Below are 23253 nucleotides of genomic sequence, written 5' to 3'. Positions count from 1 at the left end.
TTAAGTTGCTTAATATATGACAAAAGCCTTAGGCCTCAAAGGGTCATGGAGTAGAAGGGCGTAATATATTAGAATTCGAAAGGAATTAGTTAACAAACAGAAAACAAAGAGTGGACATATATGGAGCCTCTTCAAGCTGACAGAGTGTAACTCGTGTAGTATTGCGAATGTCATTGCTGTGGCCTCAGCTATGTACGAGCTAAATTCATGATTTAGATAAAGAGACAAAGTAAAACATCAAAGTTTGCTGATAATATAAAGCTAAGTGGAAAGCAGTCTGTGGGGTGAACATGTACTATATAGGCAAGTTTAAGTGAGCAGCAATAAGATGCAATTTTCATAGGGAAAGTGTGAAGTAGTTCAGAATAGAAAAGCAGAACATTTTTAAAAACTTCTAAATGTGGGTGCACAAAGAATTCTGACTGTGCTCGTGCAAAGAGCATAGGAAATGAAACACGGGTACAGCAGGTAATTTTTGAAGGCGAATAGCATGTTGGTATTTATTACAATAAGATTTGAGTACTAGAGTGAGTCTTGCCACAATTATACTGGGTTTTGATGAGACCATATCTGGAATACTGTCTGTAGCTTGTGTCACCTTAATTGAGGAATGATAAACTTGCATTGCGGCAGTACAGCAAAAATTCACTAAATTAGCCCCTGCAATGAGGTGGTTGGGTATGCCCATAAGCAGAGAAAATTGGGCCTATATTTTCTGGAGTTTAGAAGAATAAGAGTGATCTCACATGCAGGATTCTTGATACAATAGACTCTCAGAGATGGTTTCCACTGGTTGGGAAATCCAAAGCACTGGGACACAGTTTCAGATAAGGGGGTGATAATTTAGTGCTGAGATGATGAAAATTTACTCCACTCAAAGGATATGAATCTTTAGAATTGCCTACCCCAGAAAATTATGGATATCCCTTTGCTGAATACAGTTAAGGCTGGACAGACAGACTTTTGGTGCCTCAGGGAATGAAGAGATATCAGGAGCAGGCAGGAAAACTGAGTTCAAGCCAAAGTTCAGCCATAATCATGTTGAATAGTGAAGCAGTGTTGATAAAAACCATATTGTCCCCATTTGCTCCTACCTTTTGCATTTTGTTTTATAAGTAAGTGTGAATAAGTAAAATTAAAGTCACCATGCTCCCAGAGAACTGTAGAGCTGCTTTCTCAAGAGAGAGAGAGACAACTGGTGGTGGTTTAATCTGAAGGTCACCACAACTCAGGTTAGGGGTGAAGTCAAGAAGTTAATAGTTTCATGGGTGACCTCAGCTGACCCATACTGTTGGCATCATTCTGCATAATGAACAAGCTGTCCAGCAACTGAGCTAACTGACCCCCAAAAGATTTAGATGTTGAGCCACAGAGGCATTAAGGTTCTGCAGGCCGTGCAGAGAAAAGCCATAAGGCTGACCCCTGGTAGTGTAAGACTAAGTTATAAGGCAGGATAAAGCGAGGACTGCAGATGCTGGAGATCAGAGCTGAAAATGTGTTGCTGGAAAAGCGCAGCAGGTCAGGCAGCATCCAAGGAGCAGGAGAATCGACGTTTCAGGCATGAGCCCTTCTTCAGGAAGGCTCATGCCCGAAACGTCGATTCTCCTGCTCCTTGGATGCTGCCTGACCTGCTGCGCTTTTCCAGCAACACATTTTCAGCTAAGTTATAAAGCAAATTGGCAAAGTTTGGGACTTTCCACTGCTAAATGGGAGCCTACAAGAACGGCAGAGAGGACTGCATAAACTGATGTTTTGGGCTTAAACCAAACGTTTGTTCTGTACATTCTATGTCAATGCTAAGTACGTAAAAGTAAACAATCTAGGAATGGTAAATTCACATTAAATTGTACTCTGTCTAGTCCTTGAGCACTGGAACTCTCTAAAATGTTCTCCTTATCTCTGTCACTTTTTCTCATTTGAGACATTTTTAAATCTCACCTTTTCCAGCTTTTGGCCATTTGCACTAATGTTTCATTAAATAACTTGGCTTCTTTTATGATGTCTCAGTAAAACTTGTCAGGATGTTTTATTAGATTAAAGGCAACATATAAATAGTAATGTTAGAAGATTAAACATTATAATATTTGAGAAAAACTTAAGCTATTTTTCATTTTTAATATGTGGTATAAAGTACTAAATTTTAAATGATAGTTATAGCTAGCATTCCTTTAAGAGGGCTGGAAAAAGTGCACATCATTCGCAAAGTTCCAATACATAAAATAAATTGGAAATATAAAGCAGGTCCTTCAGCATCCAAAAAAGGAGAAAAGAAAGTTAATTCAAATTTAGAATGTAAACTTTTTTTTTCAATTATGTGGGCTGCCTTGCATGATTAATTTTCTGATATTTAGTTGTGGTTAGGGCGTCTCTATTAATTGTTATCTACTCATTCCTCACACAGTGGAGTTGTTATTTTGCTTCCTCGTCTTCTCTTAGGTGCAAATTCAAAAATATGCTAATCTGCATCTTACCCTGATTCACCCCTGTCCTTACAGATCAATTTTAGATCCTTGTTTGCTAATGTCTTATATGTGAAAATCTGCATTTTTTTTGTTTATCACACTCATGGCCTCATTTAGCCCTAATTCTACAGCCTCCCTGGCTGTAAAACTATTGATTATTTTGATTGATCTCTTGTGCATAGCCAACCCTCTTCAATCTCTCCTCCCCTTGTTATTGCTTGAGACTAATTCTCTGCAATACTCACACAAAATTTCTTCTTACCTGTTTTAAGATCCTTTTTAAATTCCACCTCATGAGCTTTAACTAGGCTTTCCAATTTCTGCTTGTTTGACATAATTCTTTTATACCTCTGAAGCACTTTGGAAGATTTTTGTGTAGTGAGAGTATTGTATTAATGAATAGGGCACATACGCAGGAATATGGAGTTGGGCCACAGATCAACTATGATCTCATTGAATGGTGGTACAGGCTTGAGGGGGTTGAATGGCCTACTGCTACTTCTGTATTCATGTATAAACACAGTGGTAGCATCTATGTAGTTTGAACATTTTTGGTATAATTTCAGGTTCTATCATTTTCAGATTTTAAAATTTTTATTTACTACAGATTTATTAATGTGATGTTGATTTAAAATGTGCATTTTACTCAATATAATATTAGCTCCTTCTCAATTCACAATCCAAGTTTTGTGTTTTCCATGAATTTGGCAATTGTGCTTTGTACTTCAGTCTAAGTCATTAATATTTATGAGGAAAAGCAAAGGCCTTACTAGTCATTCCTGGGGAACATTGCCATAAAGTTTTCTCCAATCTGGAAAGCAACTGTTTATTGTTTTGTATCACTCAACTAACCCTCATTGTCATTGCTGTCCCTATTATACAATGTGTCTCAAATTTGCTTACCAGCTATTGTGTAAACTTTTATCAAACGCCTTTAGTATACATGCATTGCATCAACCCTTTCTGTCAACCCATGAAAAAAACTCAGTTGGGTTATTTGCCTTTAACAAATTTATGCTGAAAATTTACTTTTAATTCACCATTCGCCATATGTCTGTTAATGTTGTCTCATCATTATTTCTGAATGCCCTTCCATCATTGGTGAGCTTATCCTTACACCAGTAACATTTGTAATTTTCCTGTGCTCTGGCATCTCTGTTTTCAAGGAAGATTGAAAGATAATGGGCAGTACCTCCACAATTTGTATCCTTATTTCACTAGCATCTTGGAACCATCCCAACTGATACTGATAATTTATCAATTTTAAAGTGCAGCCAGTGTTTTTAATATTCGTCAATTTTTAATTTATCAAGAATCTCAGAGGCCTTCTCATTCACTATGACTTTGGCAACCTTATTTTACTTGATAAAAACAGATGCGGAATAGTCATTTAATTCCTCAGCCATGCCCTGTGCCTCTCTGGATTGATCGCCTGCCTGACCATTAATCAGCGCAACCTCTTAACATTCAATGATTTATATGTTAATGGAAGACTTCTGGGTTTCACTTTGAGACAAAAGTAACCTAAGTTCAATTTCACCCTTGGGTGACTGTCAGTGTGGAGTTTGCACATTCTCCCCCTGTCTGCTTGGATTTCCTCTGGGTGCTCTGGTTTCTTCCAACAGTCCATAGATGTGCAGATTAGGTGGATTGGCCATGCTAAATTATCCATAGTGTCCAGATGTACAGGCTCAGTAGGTCAGCCATGGGAAATACACGCTTTACAGGAATAGGGTAGGGAAATCGCCGTGGTTTGGATCCTGTTCAGAGGGTCGGTGTAGACTCAATGGACTGAATGGCTTAAAAGCAAATTACTGCGGATGCTGGAATCTAAACCAAAAGAGAAAGTGCTGGAAAATCAGCAGGTCTGGCAGCTTCTGTAAGGAGAGAAAAGAGCTGACGTTTGATGTTTGTCAAAGGGTCAGTTAGACTTGAAACATCAATTCTTTTCTCTCCTTACAGATGCTGCCAGACCTGCTGAAATTTTCCAGCATTTTCTCTTTTGGGGACCGAATAGCTTGTTTCCACACTGCAAAGATTCTATGATTCAATGAAACTCCAATATTGTTGGGTAGATGTCAATTTGTAGCTTCACTGCAACAGGTTAGCTTTGGTTTTGGCTAATTCTGGAGCACTACTGTTCAGTACATTTGTTGTGATGCTTTCTGACCTTTATAGCTTTTGCAGTATTCATTGTCTTCAGCTGTTCCTTGATAAAACATAGAATGCATCCAATTTGGTGTGTGTAATGCTGGAAACCTTAGCAGAAGGCTGAATTGGATGTGGTACTTTTGACTGAAGATGGATGAAAACACTTTGTTCAGCCTTGTCTTTTGCACTGATGTACCAGACTCCCCATCCTTGACAACTGAGAGAATTGTGAAAGAACTTCCTGTTGGTTGTTTATTTGTCCACCACTATCCACAACTGAACATGGCAGGATTGCAGACTGTAGATCAGATCCTTCAATTGTCACATTGCTTTGCCTTGTCCATGGCATGCTGTTTCCACTGTTTGGTAACTACTTCCCCTGTGCTGTAACTTCAATAGGTTGGCATATCATTTTTAGCTAGAATTGATGTTGTTCTTGACATGCCATCCCAAGCTTTCAATTGTACTAATTGCCCACATGATATTACAGTTGGATGATATTCTATAATGAGGTTACAGATTGTGTTTGAAACAAATGTTGTTACTGGTGCTCCACAGCATCACATGGATGCCCGTTATTGGCCAGGTAAACCATCTATTCAAACAGATGGTTATAAACATAGCAGCTCTGTCTGTTACTCTCAATGGATGTATCAAAAAATTCCTAAAGATCTGCCCTGATTAAAAGTATCTAGTTGTAACTGCGTAGGTTTGCTCTGTTGACTGTGAATATGGTTCATTTTTAATCTTATAGACTTAATTTTGAATATAAAAGACTTAGTTTGTATGGAACGTGTAGGAGTACTTTGACTAAATTTTTAAATATGAAATAGAAGCTTTTTCTTCAGTATATGTTGCCGGATGGTAAATCTAGATGTTGAGAACAATGTAGTTTTTGTGAGTTTGTAACTTTGTTGCAGTCTGATTTAATTTCTTTTAAATCCTTAGTTATTCATGTTTTAAAATTATGTCCATGGCAGGATGAAGTGGACAGCTTGCATTCATCAGACAATTATTGCTCATCTGTTGGGAATTTGTCTCAAACCCTAAAGGAAAGAGATCAAGAATTAGAAAAACTCAGTGAACAAATTATAAAGTTGGAACAGCAGCTTGAACTCCCTTCTGACAATAAGGTCAGTAAAATTAAACTAATAGTATCACTGGATATGAGCTATTTCTACAATATGTATTGAAGATAAATAGATATGTAAGGATTTCAAACCACTGATGTTTGTAGTTCCCTTCCTGTAACCCTCTGAACCAATTACTTCATGCATTTCAAATTGAGGCTCAGCAATTAGGAAGATTTCTTTTAAAGAATTGTGCCTTCCTTTGAGTTTTACAAATTTTAGTTGTTTATAGATAGAATATGATATGGCTTGCAATATCTTCTCCTGTCTCCTATCTAAAAGAATACTGAGGGGCTAATTGATTTAAATGATGATTACAATTGGCCCAGATAAAATATAAGACCGGGGGGCACATTTAAGGTGAGGGGTAAGTTGTTTAGAGGCAATCCAAGGAGGAGTAGAAATATGGAGCACACTGCCTAGTGTGTTGTGGAGCCATCTGGATGATCACTTAAATACCAGTAGGATATAGACAAGTGCAGGTAAATGGCATTGATGTGAACAAAGGACAAAGAAAATTACAACACAGGAGCAGGCTCTTCATCCCTCCAAGCCTGGCCGATCCAGATCCTCTATCTAAACCTATTGCCTATTTTCCAAGGATCTGTATCCTTCTGCTCCCTGCCCATTCATGTACCTGTCTAGATACATCTTAAAAGATGCTCTATCACCTCCACTGGCAATGCATTCCAGATATCCACCACCCTCTGTGTAAAGAACTTTCCATGCATATTTCCCTTAAACTTTTCCCCTCTCACCTTGAACTCGTGACCCTGAGTAATTGAGCCCCCTCACTCTGTGGGAGGGGGAGAAGCTTCTTGCTATCTTATACTTGTTGTCTATATCTCTTATGATTTTGATGACCTCAATCAGGTTCCCCCTCAACCTCCGTTTTACTAAGGAAAATAATCCTAATCTACTCAACCTCTCCTCATAGTTAACACCTTGCATACCAGGCAACATCCTGGTGAACTTCCTTTGCACCCTCTCCTAAGCATCCACATCCTTCTGGTAATATGGCGACCATAATTGTACACAGTATTCCAAATGTGGCCGAGCTCAAGTCCCACACAATTGTAATGTGACCTGCCAATTCAATGCCCCATCTAATGAAGGAAAGCATGCTACATGCTTTCTTGACGACACTACTGACCTGCATTGCCACCTTCAGGTACAATGGACCTGAACACCCAGATCTCTCTGTACGTCAATTTTCCCCAGGGCTTTTCCACTTACCATATAGTTTGCTCTTGAATTGGATCTTTCAAAATGCATTACTTCACATTTGCCCAGATTGAACTCCATCTGCTACTTCTCTGCCCAACTCTCTAATCTATCTATATTCTGCTCCATTCTCTGACAGTCCCCTTTACTACCTGTTACTCCATTTATGTTCATGCTAATCAGACCATCTAAACCTTCCTTCAGATCATTTATGTATATTACAAACAACAATGGTACCAGCATGGAGCACCACTTGTCTCAGTTGTCCATTTTAAGAAACCCCTTTCTACTACAACTACTGTGTCTCCTCTTGCCCAGCCAGTTCTCCATCCATCTAACTAGTGTACCCTGGACCCCATGCAACTTCACTTTCTCCATCAGTCTACCATGGGGAACCTTATCAAATACCTTATTGAAGTCCACATATATGACATCTACTGACCTTCTGTACACAAAACCATGCTGCCTCTCACTGATAAGCCCATTTTCTTCCAAATGTAAATAGATCCTATCCCTCAGTATCTTCTCCAGCAGCTTCTCTACCACCAACATCAGACTCACCTGTCTATAATTACCTACGTTATTCTTGCTACCCTTAAACAAGGGGGCAACATTAGCAATTCTCCAGTCCTTTGGGATCTCACCTGTGTTCAAGGATGCTGCAAAGATATCTGTTGATGCCCCAGCTATTTCCTCTCTGTCTTCCTTCAGTAACCTATCTGCACCTGGGGACTTGTCTACCTTAATGGCTTTTAGAATACACAACACTTCCTCCCTCCTTATGCCAACTTGACCTAGAGTAATCAAACATCTATCCCTAACATCAACATCAGTCATGTCCCTCCTCTTGGTGAATACCGTCACAAAGTACTCATTAAGTATCTCACCCATTTTTTCTGACTCTTTGCATAACTCTCCTCCTTTGTCATTGAGTGGGCCTTTCTCCAGTTACTCTCTTGTTCCTTATATATGAATAAAAGGTTTTGGTATTTTCCTTAACCCTGTTTGCTAAAGATATTTCATGACCCCTTTTACCCCTACTAATTCTTCGTTTCAGTTTGGCCCTGCTTTCCGATATAGGCACATTATGGAGGAGAGAATGTTTGAGGCGGTGGATGAGGTAAAAATCAAATAAATTGCTTTGTCCTGGATTATGTAGAGCTTCTTGAGTGTTGCTGGAGCTGGAGACATATGGAGAATATTCAGTCATACTCCTGACTTGGATGTAGACGTAAGAGGTATAATTAGGAAGTTTGCAAATGACATCAAAATTGGTGGTGTCGTGGGTTGTAAGAAGGCTACCTCAGAATACAATGGGATCTTGATCAGAACTGGGCCAAGGAGTGCCAGGTGCAGTTTAATTTAGATAAATATTAGGTGCTGCATTTTGGAAAGGCAAATTAGGGCAGGACTGAAAGACTTGGTAAAGTCCTTGGGAGTGTTACTGAGCAAAGAGATCTTGGAGTGCAGGTTCATAATTCCTTGAAAGTGGAGTCTCTGGTAAATAGAATAGTGAAGAAGGCACTTGGTATGCTCGCCTTTATTGGTCAGTGCATTGAGTATAGGAGTTGGGAGGTTAGATTGCAGCTGTAACAGGCCTAACTGTGGTTAGGCCACAGTTGAAATACTGCCTGCAGTTCCTGGTTTCCCTGCTATATTTAAAACTTAAAAGGATTCAAAAAAATTAGAAGGATGTTGCCAATTGGTCATAGTCCTTTTTTCCTGTGATCTTGCAAGTTTATTTCCCTCAATTTTGTAACAAATTTCATTTTGAAATAATTCATTAACCCACACACTTGTCATCAGAGGACTGCATGTCAATAAAAAGGCTGATGAAGATTCCAACTGTAAACACTATTGATGGCAGGACAAGAAGCCATTACTGCAGGTGAACTAACACTATTGAATAGGTAGTAGTGAAAGTATGTGAGGGCCGCTTTAGTGAGCTGGACAACTTAGGAGTAGTGTTGTAAGAGGGTGGTGTAGCAGAAGTCGAAGTTTGCCAAGTGATCAAGGTCAAGGAAACGTTACGGTCAAGATATTAGTTGTGTCTTAGATTTGGGCATTTTGGTGGAGATGTGTCTTTCAGGGGTGGTTTGGGAAGTTGTTTGTAAAGAGTTACAGGAAAGTTGTGAATGAATTTGGGCAGTGACAGAGTGTTGTAATATTTTGGAGTGGATAGGAGCTTTGGGGAAGTACTTTGCAAGGAAATAGCTAGAGTTTTTTTTGAGAATAAGGATCGTGTTTTTTTTAACTGGAGGAGGACCTTAAATGTGCTGTCAGAACTCTAATTATATAGGTGATAGACCCAGTTTAGTTTATCCATAGCTCGCCATAAACTATATATAGTACAATGCAAACAATAGTATAGCCACGGTACTGCATCTTCCTGACATTATGGAAATTTACCCAGGAGTATCCTCTGTGTGTGTGTGCGCGCGCGCGCGCACACACACACACACACACACACACACACACACACACACACACACACACACACACACACAGACAAGCCCAACTCATTCACTTTCCCCACCATCAGTCGACTAGTGATCATCAGTATAAAAAGGATTATCAACTGTGCTGTGAAGCAGCATTTGCTCAGCAATGTTCTGCTCATTCCGGCTCAGTATTGGGTTCCGTCTGGGTCACTCAGCTCCTGATCTCGTTAGGGTGGTAAAAACAATGACTGTAGATGCTGGAAACCAGATTCTGGATCAGTGGTGCTGGAAGAGCACAGCAGTTCAGGCAGCTTCCAACGAGCAGCGAAATCGATGTTTCGGGCAAAAGCCCTTCATCGGGAATAAAGGCAGAGAGACTGAAGCGTGGAGAGATAAGCTTGGGGGGGTTGGGGGTGGGGAGAGAGTAGCATTGAGTACAATGCGTGAGTTGGGGAGGAGATGAAGGTGATAGGTCAGGGAGAAAAGGGTGGAGTGGATAGGTGGAAAAGGAGCTAGGCAGGTTGGACAAGTCCGGACAAGTCATGGTGACAGTACTGAGCTGGAAGTTTGAAACTAGGATGAGGTGGGGGAAGGGGAAATGAGGAAACTGTTGAAGTCCACATTGATGCCCTGGGGTTGAAGTGTTCCGAGGCGGAAGATGAGGCGTTCTTCCTCCAGGCGTCTGGTGGTGAGGGAGCGGCAGTGGAGGAGGCCCAGAACCTCCATGCCCTCGGCAGAGTGGGAGGGGGAGTTGAAATATTGGGCCACAGGGCGGTGTGGTTGATTGGTGCGGGTGTCCCAGAGATGTTCCCTAAAGCGCTCTGCTAGGAGGCGTCCAGTCTCCCCAATGTAGAGGAGACCGCATCGGGAGCAACGGATACAATAAATGATATTGGTGGATGTGCAGGTAAGACTTTGATGGATGTGGAGGGTTCCTTTAGGGCCTTGGATAGAGGTGAGGGAGGAGGTGTGGGCACAGGTTTTACAGTTCCTGTGGTGGAAGGGGAAAGTGCCAGGATGGGAGGGTGGGTCGTAGGGGGGGACATGGACCTGACCAGGTAGTCACGGAGGGAACGGTCTTTGCGGAAGGCGGAAAGGGGTGGGGAGGGAAATATATCCCTGGTGGTGGGGTCTTTTTGGAGGTGGCGGAAATGTCGGCGGATGATTTGGTTTATGCGAAGGTTTGTAGGGTGGAAGGTGAGCACCAAGGGCGTTCTGTCCTTGTTACGGTTGGAGAGGTGGGGTCTGAGGACGGAGGTGTGGGATGTGGACGAGATGCACTGGAGGGCATCTTTAACCACATGGGAAGGGAAATTGCGGTCTCTAAAGAAGGAGGCCATCTGATGTGTTCTATGGTGGGACTGGTCCTCCTGGGAGCCGATGCGGCGGAGGAATTGGGAATACGGGATGGCATTTTTGCACGAGATAGGGTGGGAAGAAGTGTAATCTAGGTAGCTGTGGGAGTCGGTGAGTTTAGTCATAGTTCAAACATGGTCCAAAGAACTGAACTACAGAGGAGAGGTGTCAGTGACTGTTTGTTTCCATCAAGGCTACATTTGAATGAGAATAGCATTCAGGATCCCTTGCAAAACTAGAGTCAATGGAAATAAGAGAAAACTTTGCACTGGTTGCAGTCATACTTATGGCTGGTATGGGGGGAGGGTTATGCTTGTGAGCCAGTCATCTCAACTCCAGGGTATCTCTGCAGGAGTTCCTCAAAATAGTGTCCTATGCTCATCCATCTTAAAATATTTTATCAATGACCTTCCCTCCATTATAAAGTCAGAAATGGGGATGTTCATTGATTGCAAAATTTTCAGAACCATTTGTGACTATTTAGATACAGAGGTAGCATTTCATTAGCTCAAGATTGATGCCCAAAGATAACTCCAGAAATCGATGGGCATATGGGAAATGAAAGCTTAAAAGATTCAACAATATGCTTGCCACCATGACATGTGAAGCATTTTTGAAGCCACCAGACCACTTGCAGCACAAGATCGAAGTGGACAAAGCTCTCTTTAGTCACAGAATAGACTTTCTTCTATTAAGCATGCCATCCATCAGTGTTCAAGACAGCGTTTTCAAAATTCAAGTGTGATCTGATAATCTCCAAGTTATCCCCCAGAACCTATGGGAGGGAGATGTATCCTTGAAGTTTCAGATGCTTCTGATTAGGTCACCCTCTAGAGTAGATTGTTTAGAAAATATTAAAGCACAGGAGGTAATGTATTGACTTAGATTAAAGATTGACTAATTGACAGAAAACAGTCAGTAGGAATAGATTGATAATTCTCAATTTGGCATGCTGTGACTCATAGGATACAAGAGCTAGTACTTGGACATGGACAGAGTGGGCGTGGAGATGATGTCTCCACAATAGGAGAGACTAGGATTGAATGCAGAGCCCCAAAGTGAAGGGACAACCCCTTAGAACTGAGATACAGGTGAATTTCTTTAGCCAGAGTGTGGTGAATCAGTAGAATTCATTGCTGCAGAAGGCCAAGTCATTGAATGTATTTGTGACCAAGGTGGAAAGGATTTTGATGAGTAAGGGGATTAAAGGTTAAGGGGAGAAGGCAGGAGAATGTGGTTGAGGAACTTATCAACCATGATGGAATGATGGAGCAAACTGACTAAATGTTTTAATTCTACTTCTATATCTTATGATGTTATGGCCCCAGCATCTCTCAATTTATATTAATCATTTGGATGCGGGTCCAAATGTAACATTTCCAAATTTGCAGATGATACAAAACTAAAGTGAAAATGTGTGATGTGAGGAAGATGTAAAGTATCTTGTGGAAGATTTGGACAGGCCTAATGATTGGGCAAGAGTATAGCAAGTGGCATGAAATATGGAAAAATGAGAGGTTATCCATTTTGCTGGGAGGAACAGATATACAGAGTATATTTTAAATGGTAGGAAGTTGGAAAATTTAGATATACAAAAGGACCCAAAGTTCATCAAGTTGCTGAAGGCTAAAATACAGGTGCAGCAAATTTTTAGAAAAGCCAATGAAATGTTAGCCTTTTTTGCAAGTGGATTTGAGTACAGGAGAAGTGAAGTCTTGCTTCAACTGGATAGGAGCTTGGTTAAACCACACCTGGAATGCTGTGTGTTTTGGTCTCCTTACCTCAAAGGATACTGTTGCCATATATATATATATAGGTCACTCTAGACCTGTATTTTCTAGAATTTTGAAAAATGGCAGGTGATCTCCTTGAAACCTATAAAATACTTTGAGATAGGAAACATAGATGCCGACAAGATGTGCTGCCATTTAGGTCTGAGATGTGGAGTCATTTATTTTATTCAGATAATGGTGAATCTTTAGAATTCTGTACCTCAAAGGGCTGTGAAAGCCTCGTCTTTGCCATTCTTTATTTTAAACATAATCTATCAGTGGAGTAAAGGGTTATAGGAATAGTCTGGCTGAAGGACATTGAAGTATTTGACCAGCAAAGATTGTATTAAATCGTGCAGCAGTCTCATTGGGCTAAATGGCCAACTCCTGCATTATGGATTGCTATTTTGAGAACAGGGAGTCTGAGATTCAGAGGAAACACAAGAGAAGGGCACCAACAGAAGGAAGAAAAGGTAGAATTAATGGGTTTGGGATGAACACAGCAAGCAAAATATGCATATGAATTTACAGAGGAAGTTCAGATTGTATAGAATTAGCAGTGCTTGGGAAATTCACGGCTCTGTAACATGGATGAAAAAAACCAGAGAAGCTAAAATACTTTTAAAATCATAGATTTTTATATAATTCTAGAAATTCTAAGTAATTGTGTCAATGATTTTTATCTTTTAGGTGATTCAGAAAAAGAACGAACATATGAAAGAACTGGAAGCCCAAATAGAATTCCTAAAATGTGATCAACAGCGCCTAAAAAAGTATCATGAGGAAGAGGTTGAACAGTTAAATGAAGTAATAGAAAAGTTGCAGTTGGAACTGACAAATGTAACGCCATTGGAATTAGTTCCTTCTGAAGATGCAGAAAATTTGAAACTTCAGCTTGACAAGGTGACGGAAGAAAAAGAGCTGCTGCAGCAACAAATAGATAAGCTAAATGAAGAGTTGATATTTACACAGCAGAAACTAGAACAAAACAGAATGTTGCAATCTCAGGGCTTAGAATTGATAAAAATCCAAGCAGAGAAAAAGGATACTTTTCCAGAATGCGTTCAAGACTCCATCAGTACTGTGGAATTCCGAATTCAGGAATTGCAAGCAACCATTGAAAAGAAAGAGAAAGAGTTGGATTCATGTTACCTTCAAATACAAAGCCTAAAGGATCAAGCCCAAACTAAAACTAAAGAACATGAAAACCAAATACTCACTCTGGAAGAGGCGGTAAGGGAAAAAGTAGCAACAATTCTAGTGAGCGAAGCACAGTTAAAGGCAGTGCAACAGCAAATAAGGATATGTGTTGAACAACAAAGGGGTCAAATTAAAGAAACAGATACTACTTCAATTGGAATGGAGGCATCATCTTTGGAGCATCTAGAGGAAGGAGAAAAAACACGGATGTGGCCAGTAGACTCCAAAGATACCAATCAAATAAATCCAGAGAAACAAGGCATGATAAATATTGATCACCAAACAGAAGAATTAATGAAGTTAAGAGAGCAGTTAACTGAGGTGCAACAGCAGTTAATTGATCTCCAAAAAGAACTTGAAATGGAAAGGAAAGTGCTTTCAATTACTCGAAAAGAAGCCACAGAAAAAGAAGAGAAATTAATTAAGTTGCATCAAATGATGGAAGAGAAAAAAGAACAAACAAAAGAACAAGATGATAGTGGAAGACAGATTTCAACACCATTAATTGTAAATATAACCTAGCTATTAATTAGTTATTATCAACTGTACAGTGCTGCTTTGCCAAGAATAGTTTTAAGCAAGATTCATAACACCAGTTTACTATTACCTGATAAACTGTAAAGAGTTTCTTCATGGCTAGGTAAATCCAGTCAAACTTAGAGATTATAATTACTGAGTATAATTTTTTTCATAGTTAACCTTTTAGTATGAAAAAACTTTGCCATCCAGAACTCTGTTGAAGTATTCATTGTACAGCGCTGATAACGCTTCATAATTTTGCCTTGCAGGCTGATCAAGAGCAAGTTTCATGTTTAATAAATCCCGTCCAACAAGGTGCCACCTCAGTAACTGCCCTGACTCTGGAATTGGAACAAGTCAAAGCTGAAGCTGAAGAAACTAAAGAACAATTAAACAACTACAGAAACCAGACTGAGAAACTCAAAGAAGATTTACAGGTAAAAAACTACCATTTTTATGTTAAGAAACAGTTTTTTTTGTTGTGCATCCCAAGGATGATGTAGTTCATGTACTCAGCAAGGTGATTTTCTCCTTTTGCTGTTTCCCCATCATTATTTTGCTCTTGCTGTCATCATCTTTGTCTTCCATCTCTTGGTCCCTGATGCAATCTTCAGTATTGTTATATATGTTGTAATATATAAACTTTAAGATCCGTACTATCTTGCAATTTGATTCTGCTTTTGAGGAAAAGGATTATCAACTTCTGTTAATAGCTGAGACAGTTTATCTCTAGAACATTTTAAAAAGTGATTGCTCATAATTAGAGATTGGATTTCTTTATTGTAATTAAGAGGGATATTTACTTTTTAAAATCCTTTGTACTTGTAAAATGCACAGGTCCTCTCAAATTGTGATATTGTATAATTCAGAAAATGTACCTTTAAATCTGATCAGTTGCCAGGATCCAGAAGATTGCCTGGGAAGTCTGCTGACAGCAAACCAAAAATGTGTTAAAAACCTGAACTGTCTTTCTTTTATTTAGGCAAAAGCATTAACTATAATAAATCTTCAGGAAAACTTCAACATTGCAAAGGAAGCCTTACGCAAAGAGAAAGGCATCAGTTTGGAACATGAAGAACAAACTCCTCAAAAATGCATAATCAAAGAAAGACCAATAAAAAGCCTGGTAGACTCTGTAGTCCAAAGCAAAATACTGATTTCTGATATTACTGGAGCAACATCAACCACAAATGTAGAAGACCAAACTAATTGTAAATCATATATTAGTTCTTCGGAGGAAATTACAAAAGTAAGTCAAAGCTTTGAAGAACTTAATCAACTACAAGAACTCCATGGTGTAGAAATAGCCAAACTGGAAGCTAAATATTCTGCTGAAATAGAAGCATTGATAAAGTACCGCACAACACAAATGAATACACTGAGAGAAGAATATCATTCTCTCAAAACAGTGATTAATAGCTCAAGACTGGTTACAGAAATTTCAGTAATGAAATGTCAGAATTTACCCAGTAATTTTGTTTAAGCAGTTGAACAATTTTGTTTAAGCTGTTGCATTTATAACAGGTTAAAGCGTTTGCATTGGATTATTTATTCCAGCATAGTAAGAGTTGCACTGTGAGATCCCCTATGCACTTCAATATTCTGATCTCTTGCACATCCCCAATTTCTGTTGCTCCAATAATGGTTTCAAGCCTTCAGATGCCCACATCCTGTTCAATATTGTTGTCCTTCCATCCTCATTTGGGACACTTCTTAAATCTTCTGCTTAACCAAGCCTTTGATCACCAGTCCAAAAATATCCTTAGGTGGCTAAGTTGCAAATGGTGTCCAATAACATTCGAGTCCAGTGACCCTTCATCAGAACTGGACTTGTCACAACTTGAAGTGTTAACTCTGTCTCTTCACAGATGCTATTGGACTTGCTGAGTTTCTCCAGCATTTCTGTTTCAGATTTCCAGCATGCACAGTTCTTTGTTTTTTATGTTTCTCATGTTATGCGTGCAGCTGAGCCTTAGAGCAGTTCAACAGGTTTGGCAAGTTTTCTCTTGTTAGTCTTGGACAGGACTCACAGTCTGGGATATTTAATGCTGAAATATGAAGAAATGTCTTCATTCAGAAAGTGGTAAACCCATAGAATTCTTCAACATGAATGGCTGTGGAGGGCAAGGCACTGGCTATATTTCAGAAAAAAAGTAGATTTCAAGTCACTACAGGAATCAAGGAGTATAGGGAGAGAATGAGAGTATAACATAGATATAGATGATCAGCTATGGTCATGTTGAATGGCAAACAAGCTCGGTGGACTAAATGGCCTACTCCTATTTTCTATGTTTTGGTGGAAGATAGGCATTAGATTACTTACAGTGTGGAAACAGGCCCTTCGGCCCAACAAGTCCACACCGACCCGCCGAAGCGCAATCCACCCATACCCCTACATTTACCCCTTACTTAACACTATGGGCAATTTAGCATGGCCAATACACCTGACCCGCACATCTTTGGACTGTGGGAGGAAACCGGAGCACCCGGAGGAAACCCACGCAGACACGGGGAGAACGTGCAAACTCCACACAGTCAGTCGCCTGAGTCGGGAATTGAACCCAGGTCCCTGGCGCTGTGAGGCAGCAGTGCTAACCACTGTGCCACCGTGCACAAATATTCCAGTGATTATAAAACTGAACATATTTGAAGCAAATTTTATTAGCAGTATTAGAAAAACATGTTCTTATCTCATTTCAGGATCTGAAATTTGCACTTGAGTATCAAAAAAAATTGTTTTAATGCGAAGTAAGCCATCAACCCACCATGTCTATGCCAGATCTCTAAATCAGCTGCTTACTTAATGCCACTTCTCTCTGCAACTCTTCATTTTGTTCCTTTGCAAATAACAACCTAATTTTCTTTTGAATGCTTCCATTGAATGGGCCTTCTCCATACTTTCTGGCAGTGCATTCCAAATCTTAACCACTTGTGAAAAAGGTGTTTCTTGTACACCTTAACTTTAAATCTATGCCCTCTCATTCCTGATCCTTTCACAAGTCAAGCATGTCTGTTGTGCGGTCTAGTGGTCGAAGAGGTGGAGGGGAGAGGGGGTAACAGGAATAGAATTTAGGCACCTGCATGATGTGCGCACTAGGTCGCAGCGGTGTCTGCTTGAACATTGCTGTGACGGCGGGTGCAATTTTTCGGAGTGGTGGCATGAGTGTGGTTTGGGATGATTGGCATGCTGCCCCCAACGGCGGGGGAGGAGATGGCAGACAGGGTGGGGATTTCGGAGTGCCGGGGGTGGGTGGTGGCTTTCAGAGGCTACCCCTTCAACATCCTCCCCCACTCCCCACTCACCCCTAAGGTTTGGTGTAATTACCCTGCTCATCTTAGGGTTATGAATGTTTTCATGCTATAAATGGCTGCATAACTACCCACTGATGACTCTACTTTATTGATGCTTGTTTTCAAACATTTATACACATTTACATGCTGTGGATTCATGAATTCTTTATTGCAATAGGAACTCTTGTCTTTGTCCTGTTTTTTAAACTGTTTAGATTAAATAATGCATCAACAAAACTGGTACTTGTAGATATTCAAACTGAGAGATTCCGCACAGAAAACCATTTGATAGCTTTCTCCAGGCTGCCTTCGGAGAACTTAAGCAATTATGCTTATAGTGCACACAAAAAGATTCAGATAACATTTATGTCAGAACACAACAGTGCAGTTAGAAACCGTGTTGGCTGCTAGGTGACAGATTCTAGATTGGAGTGGTGCTGGGGGGGCACGGTGGTTCGGGCGGCGTCTGAGGAGCGGGAGGGTCGACGCTTCGGGCGTGGGCCCTTCATCAGGCTCTATTTCATCAGGAATGGAGCCTGGTGAGGGGCTTTTGCCCGGGACATCAATTTTCCTGCTCCTCGGATGATGCCTGGACTGCTGTGCTTTTCCAGCACCACTCTAATCTAGAATCTGGTTTCCAGCATCTGCAGTCCTTGTTTTTACCCTGTTAGGTGACAGAGAAAATGAAAACTTTCCCTTTAAAGCTGCCAACTTTGAATTATTTTAAAAAAACAAACACAGGAACTGGAGTAAATCATTCAGACTGTCAAGCATGCTGTGCCATTTAGATTATACCTAATCAGATACAACTTTTTTTTTTAAATGAACTATTTCTATCTCTCTTGGTGTTACTAGTCTCCAGAAATCTGCTGATTTCTGTCTTGAACCCAATCAATGATTGAGTCCCCATAGCCCTCTGTGACAGAGAATTCCATAGATTCGCTACTTGTTGACTGAAGACATTCTTCTTCATCTCCATCTCAAATGATCTATTCCTTATTTTGATGTTAAGTCCCCTGGTTATAGATTCACCAGCCAGGGGAAACATCCTACTATGTCCACCTGATTATGCCCTATAAGAATTAGATCATCTGTTAATCTTTGAAACTTGAGAGAATGCCGGCCTGGGTTTCCCATTTTCTCCTCATAGGACAATCCCACCATCCAAAGGATTAACTTGGTCTAGAGAAACTCCATCACTGAAAAATATATCTTTTCCGCTGGTGAGGATACCAAAACAATACTGCAGTGTAATCTCACCAGGGGACTACTCTACTTTTTGTCATTTACGTAAATGATTTGGATGCGAGCATAAGAGGTACAGTTAGTAAGTTTGCAGATGACACCAAAATTGGAGGTGTAGTGGACAGCGAAGATGGTTACCTCAGATTACAACAGGATCTGAACCAGTTGGGCCAATGGGCTGAGAAGTGGCAGATGGAGTTTAATTCAGATAAATGCGAGGTGCTGCATTTTGGGATAGCAAATCTTAGCAGGATTTATACACTTAATGGTAAGGTCCTAGGGAGTGTTGCTGAACAAAGAGACCTTGGAGTGCAGGTTCATAGCTCCTTGAAAGTGGAGTCGCAGGTAGATAGGATAGTGAAGAAGGCGTTTGGTATGCTTTCCTTTATTGGTCAGAGTATTGAGTACAGGAGTCCGGCAGTCATATTATGGCTGTACAGCACATTGGTTAGGACACTTGTGGAATATTGCTGCAATTATGGACTCCTTCCTATATGTTGTGAAACTTGAAAGCATTCAGAAAAGATTTACAAGGATGCTTCCAGGGTTGGAGGATCTGAGCTACAAGGAGAGGCTGAACAGGCTGAGGCTGTTTTCCCTGGAGCATCGGAGGCTGAGGGGTGACCTTATAGAGATTTACAAAATTATGAGGGGCATGGATAGGATAAATAGACCAAGTCTTTTCCTTGGGATCGTGGAGTCCAGAACTAGAAGGCATAGGTTTAGGGTGAGAGGGGAAAAATATAAAAGAGACCTAAGGGGCAACTTTTTCACACAGAGGGTAGTACATGTATGGAATGAGCTGCCAGAGGGATGTGGTGGAGGCTGGTACAATTGTAACATTTAAGAGGCATTTGGATGGGTATATGAATAGGAAGGATTTGGAGGGATATGGGCCGGGCGCTGGCAGGTGGGTTGGGATATCTGGTCAGCATGGACGGGTTGGACCGAAGGGTCTGTTTCCATGCTGGACACCTCTATGACTTTATGACGAGTGGGACCATCTTCTCCCAATCTGTTCTGTCCAGATTCCACATGACTTTGAATACTTCTTTCTGATCCCCCCTCAGCATGCCGTAAGGAACAGTTCCAAGCTCTGCAATCCATTTTCATAACTGAAATTCCTCATCTATAGAACTATTCTTGTAAACCTCTTTTGCACTCTTTCCAATACCCAAGCTTCCTTCCTAAGGTGCAGTGTCCAGAACTAGACACAGTATTCCAACTGAGGCTGAATAAATTTTTTGTATATCTTCAATATAATCTCTTTGCTCTTGGCTTTTATTGAAAATTCCATACATAAAACTTGCTGTAGCGTCACTGTCAGAAGATTTTTTTGTGTAATTCCTTGCAATGACAAAGTCTGTGAACATTATTCCTTTTAGCCATTCCTGCTTTGCTCTTTCTTCTTAGCAAAGGGATTTCACCTTAATTTCATTTGCTTCACTCTTTTCAGACTGGTGGTTATGTGCCCACTCATGACAACGAAATTTTCCCCTTTGAATTAACCAATATTTATTGAAATATGATCAGGTGCAATGCTGCAAATTATTTAAGGCAACATTAATGGATGAGGACTGAAGCAAGGGCACAAATCAAATTAGCAATGGTGAGACAAAATTTGGTACTGTTTTGAAGAGGATAAAATACAGGCAGGTGTTGTCCTATTGGGCTGGCACTGGTGGCTCATTTAATTGGACAGAAAAGGACTTCATTTTTGAAAATTTCAAAAATACAACAAAAAAAATTTGTCCTCACCCATCTTGCACAGTAGGAATCCTGGACAGGGACATTTCAGATCTAAAATTAATCTACCATGATTCTTCCAGTGTGTCACCTTGGAACTTGGAACAGATCTAAACCAGTTCTTGAAATAATTTGACATTATTTCCAGTAGAATTTCATTCAAGTTTATGCTATAATAATGACTGTAGATATTATGGTGATGCCATTGCTATTTTTATGGCATGCATCCTTTTTATTTTCTATTATAAACTATATTAATTTTTTTGTTGTCTTGGGTATTTTATACAGCTTTTATTTTTTGACAGATATTTAATTGCTAGTGTTAAATTATGTTCTAAAAACTTTTTCCTACACTCAGGCTTATCTTGGTCAACCAGAACCATCAATCACATTACAACTCAGGGATAACAATGTCAGTGGTAAGAACATTTTATTACTCGAAACTTTTCCAAAACTATCTTTTTTTAAAATTTCAGCCAATCTCCAATACTGGTCAGAAAGGATATGGTTTAGTTTGAAAGTATAAGATTTGTTATTTGTACCTATAATAGGCTTAATACTTTGTGATGTTACATATATAAATACAAATTATTACTAAGAATGTAGTTTGGGAATAAATTATGCATTGAATTAGTACAGGACCTTTTTGCCTATTTGATTCTAACTTACTCAATACTGATTGGATGAAAGTATCTTCTTTCTTTTGGTTGTAAGGAGTTGCAACAACAGGTTCAGCTCTCTCTGTAATATTCCTGGTGCTTTCAGTGTAATGGTGAGGTTATATACTTAATTGATCATTGTCAAATGTGGAATTATAGGGAAGAAGAATAAGAATGTGAGCCAAGACATGCTCTTAAAGTCTTTTCAGAGGAACACGTGTTGGTCAATAGTAAATTAGACAATGGCAGTGTTGAAAATGTGAAGGGGTGGTACCTGGAAAGAGAGCTATCCAGTATTTCAGTGTGCATGGAGCTGTCTGATGGTCAGCAGTTTAGTGGGAATGGGTTTCAAGGCAGTAGGGGTTTTGGATTTTTTGAATAAAATGAACTATAACAGGCTATAAATGGCAGAGCACTGTGGATTCAAGGTTAAGCTGTGAAATAACTAAAAGCCTGGCTTGCTGAGCAAGATGAAGTGAGGGGAAGGAGGAGAAGCGATTAAACAGATAGTCTCGGTTTTTGTGAATAAAAGCATCCTCCAATTGCTGGAAATTAGAACTGAAGCAGTAAAGGAGAGAGATTTGAAAGGAAAAGGGAAAAGCTAGACTTGTATTTATGTAGTCTCTTCGAAGACCCCTCAAAATGGGTTACAGCAAGCTTAGTACTTGTGAAATGTAATCAGTATTAAGGAATTGGAAAGGGAATGTTGGGAAAGCAGACAGGGAATGTGAAGAGCAAGATCAACTTTTTTTTATAATATGTTAATGGAATATGGGCTTTACTGGCAAGTACAGCAATTATTGTCCTAAAGAAGATGGTGATAAGCCAGCTTGGAATGGCTGAATTCCATGTAATTTTGTATTACTGTAATAATAATACTGTATTTTTGGTAGGGGATTCCAGGATGTTGATCCAGTATCAGTGAAGGGTTCATGATATTGTTCCAAGTCCAGATGGCATGTTGCATGGAGAGAACTTGGAGATGCTGCTGTTCCCATGCATCTTCTGCCCTTGTCCTTCCAGGCAGTAGAGTTTGTGGATTTGGAACTTGCTGTGAAAGGATCCTTGATTTAACAGAATGCAGCATTGTCAGGGAGAGATTACATTATAATTTACTGTTTGTTAACCACATTTTTATTTTCAAAAATATAATTGAATTCTCTATCAAAATGTCCAAGCACCATGAAATATGTTGCTGGTTGAATGTTTTTCACTCAAGTATGTTAATTCAACTGAATGTACGTATTTCACCCTGCTTGCAGGTAGTAGCTCTGGGAGTCCAAGAACTTTTGATATTCCTCCTGAAGGACAGGAATACAGAAACATGTCTGCAGAAAATAGGAGAGTGAACCACGTGTCCCACCCAGTTCATACAACACTTAGGGAAGATACAGAGAATCTTCCTGATAAAATAAAGGTAAGGTGTCAATATTCTTTCTAACACCACAGTGTAGTAGTTGAAGAAATGGAAAATACCATATTGATAGTAAAGGCATTATTCTTCCGGAGAGTAGGCCCAAACCCATTGTTGGGATCCAGTAGCACATTTATTCTGACCTAATTTGGAATACTTGAATACAGTGTCAAATAACCAAGTTAAGAGTTCTATTTGTTAAAAACATTCCTCACACTGATCAAAATGATTTAATTAAAGAAAATAAAATTTTCTAAAAGATGATTGTTCCTTTTTTAAGTAAATGTTTCTTATATACTACTTATTGAAGAAATTAGTATCAGTAATCTGCTTCCAAAACAATGTAAGGAAACTGCTTAAATGTTTAATCCATTCTTTGCTCAATCTTTTATAGGCTTTACTTCATGAGGTACATCAAGAGGGTATACAGGTATTGACCCTTTCAAAATCCCCCTACTTTGAAGGGCAACAACCACCTCTGGAAAGTCACACAGATAGTTGGTTTCAGGAAAGATGGGAACTTTTGAATATGGTACAATCACTGAAAGATGTACTTGCCAATGTTCAGGGCACTGGAGAAACTAAGGTAAGAACAAAACATTTAAGAACTGTTTTTAATAGTATCTGTTCACATTTGTTTGCA

At 39.7% G+C, this 23253-nt stretch overlaps 1 protein-coding gene across 5 annotated transcripts in view; it reads left to right on the top strand.

Moving 5' to 3' along the window:
• Positions 1-23253, top strand: part of akap9 (A kinase (PRKA) anchor protein 9) — a 242384-nt gene that overhangs the window by 180002 nt on the left and 39129 nt on the right. For all 5 annotated transcript variants that reach the window (XM_060824926.1, XM_060824923.1, XM_060824925.1 and 2 more), the window contains 7 exons: positions 5594-5746; positions 13227-14243; positions 14525-14692; positions 15238-15504; positions 20896-20956; positions 22459-22613; positions 23005-23196. In XM_060824926.1, coding sequence (XP_060680909.1) covers positions 5594-5746; positions 13227-14243; positions 14525-14692; positions 15238-15504; positions 20896-20956; positions 22459-22613; positions 23005-23196 — 2013 coding nt within the window. The remainder of the gene's footprint in view (positions 1-5593; positions 5747-13226; positions 14244-14524; positions 14693-15237; positions 15505-20895; positions 20957-22458; positions 22614-23004; positions 23197-23253) is intronic.

This window comes from Hemiscyllium ocellatum, chromosome 5 (genome assembly GCF_020745735.1).
Source record: "Hemiscyllium ocellatum isolate sHemOce1 chromosome 5, sHemOce1.pat.X.cur, whole genome shotgun sequence".
NCBI classification, from domain to species: Eukaryota; Metazoa; Chordata; class Chondrichthyes; order Orectolobiformes; family Hemiscylliidae; genus Hemiscyllium; species Hemiscyllium ocellatum.
This window is presented reverse-complemented; position numbering and strand designations above follow the sequence as displayed.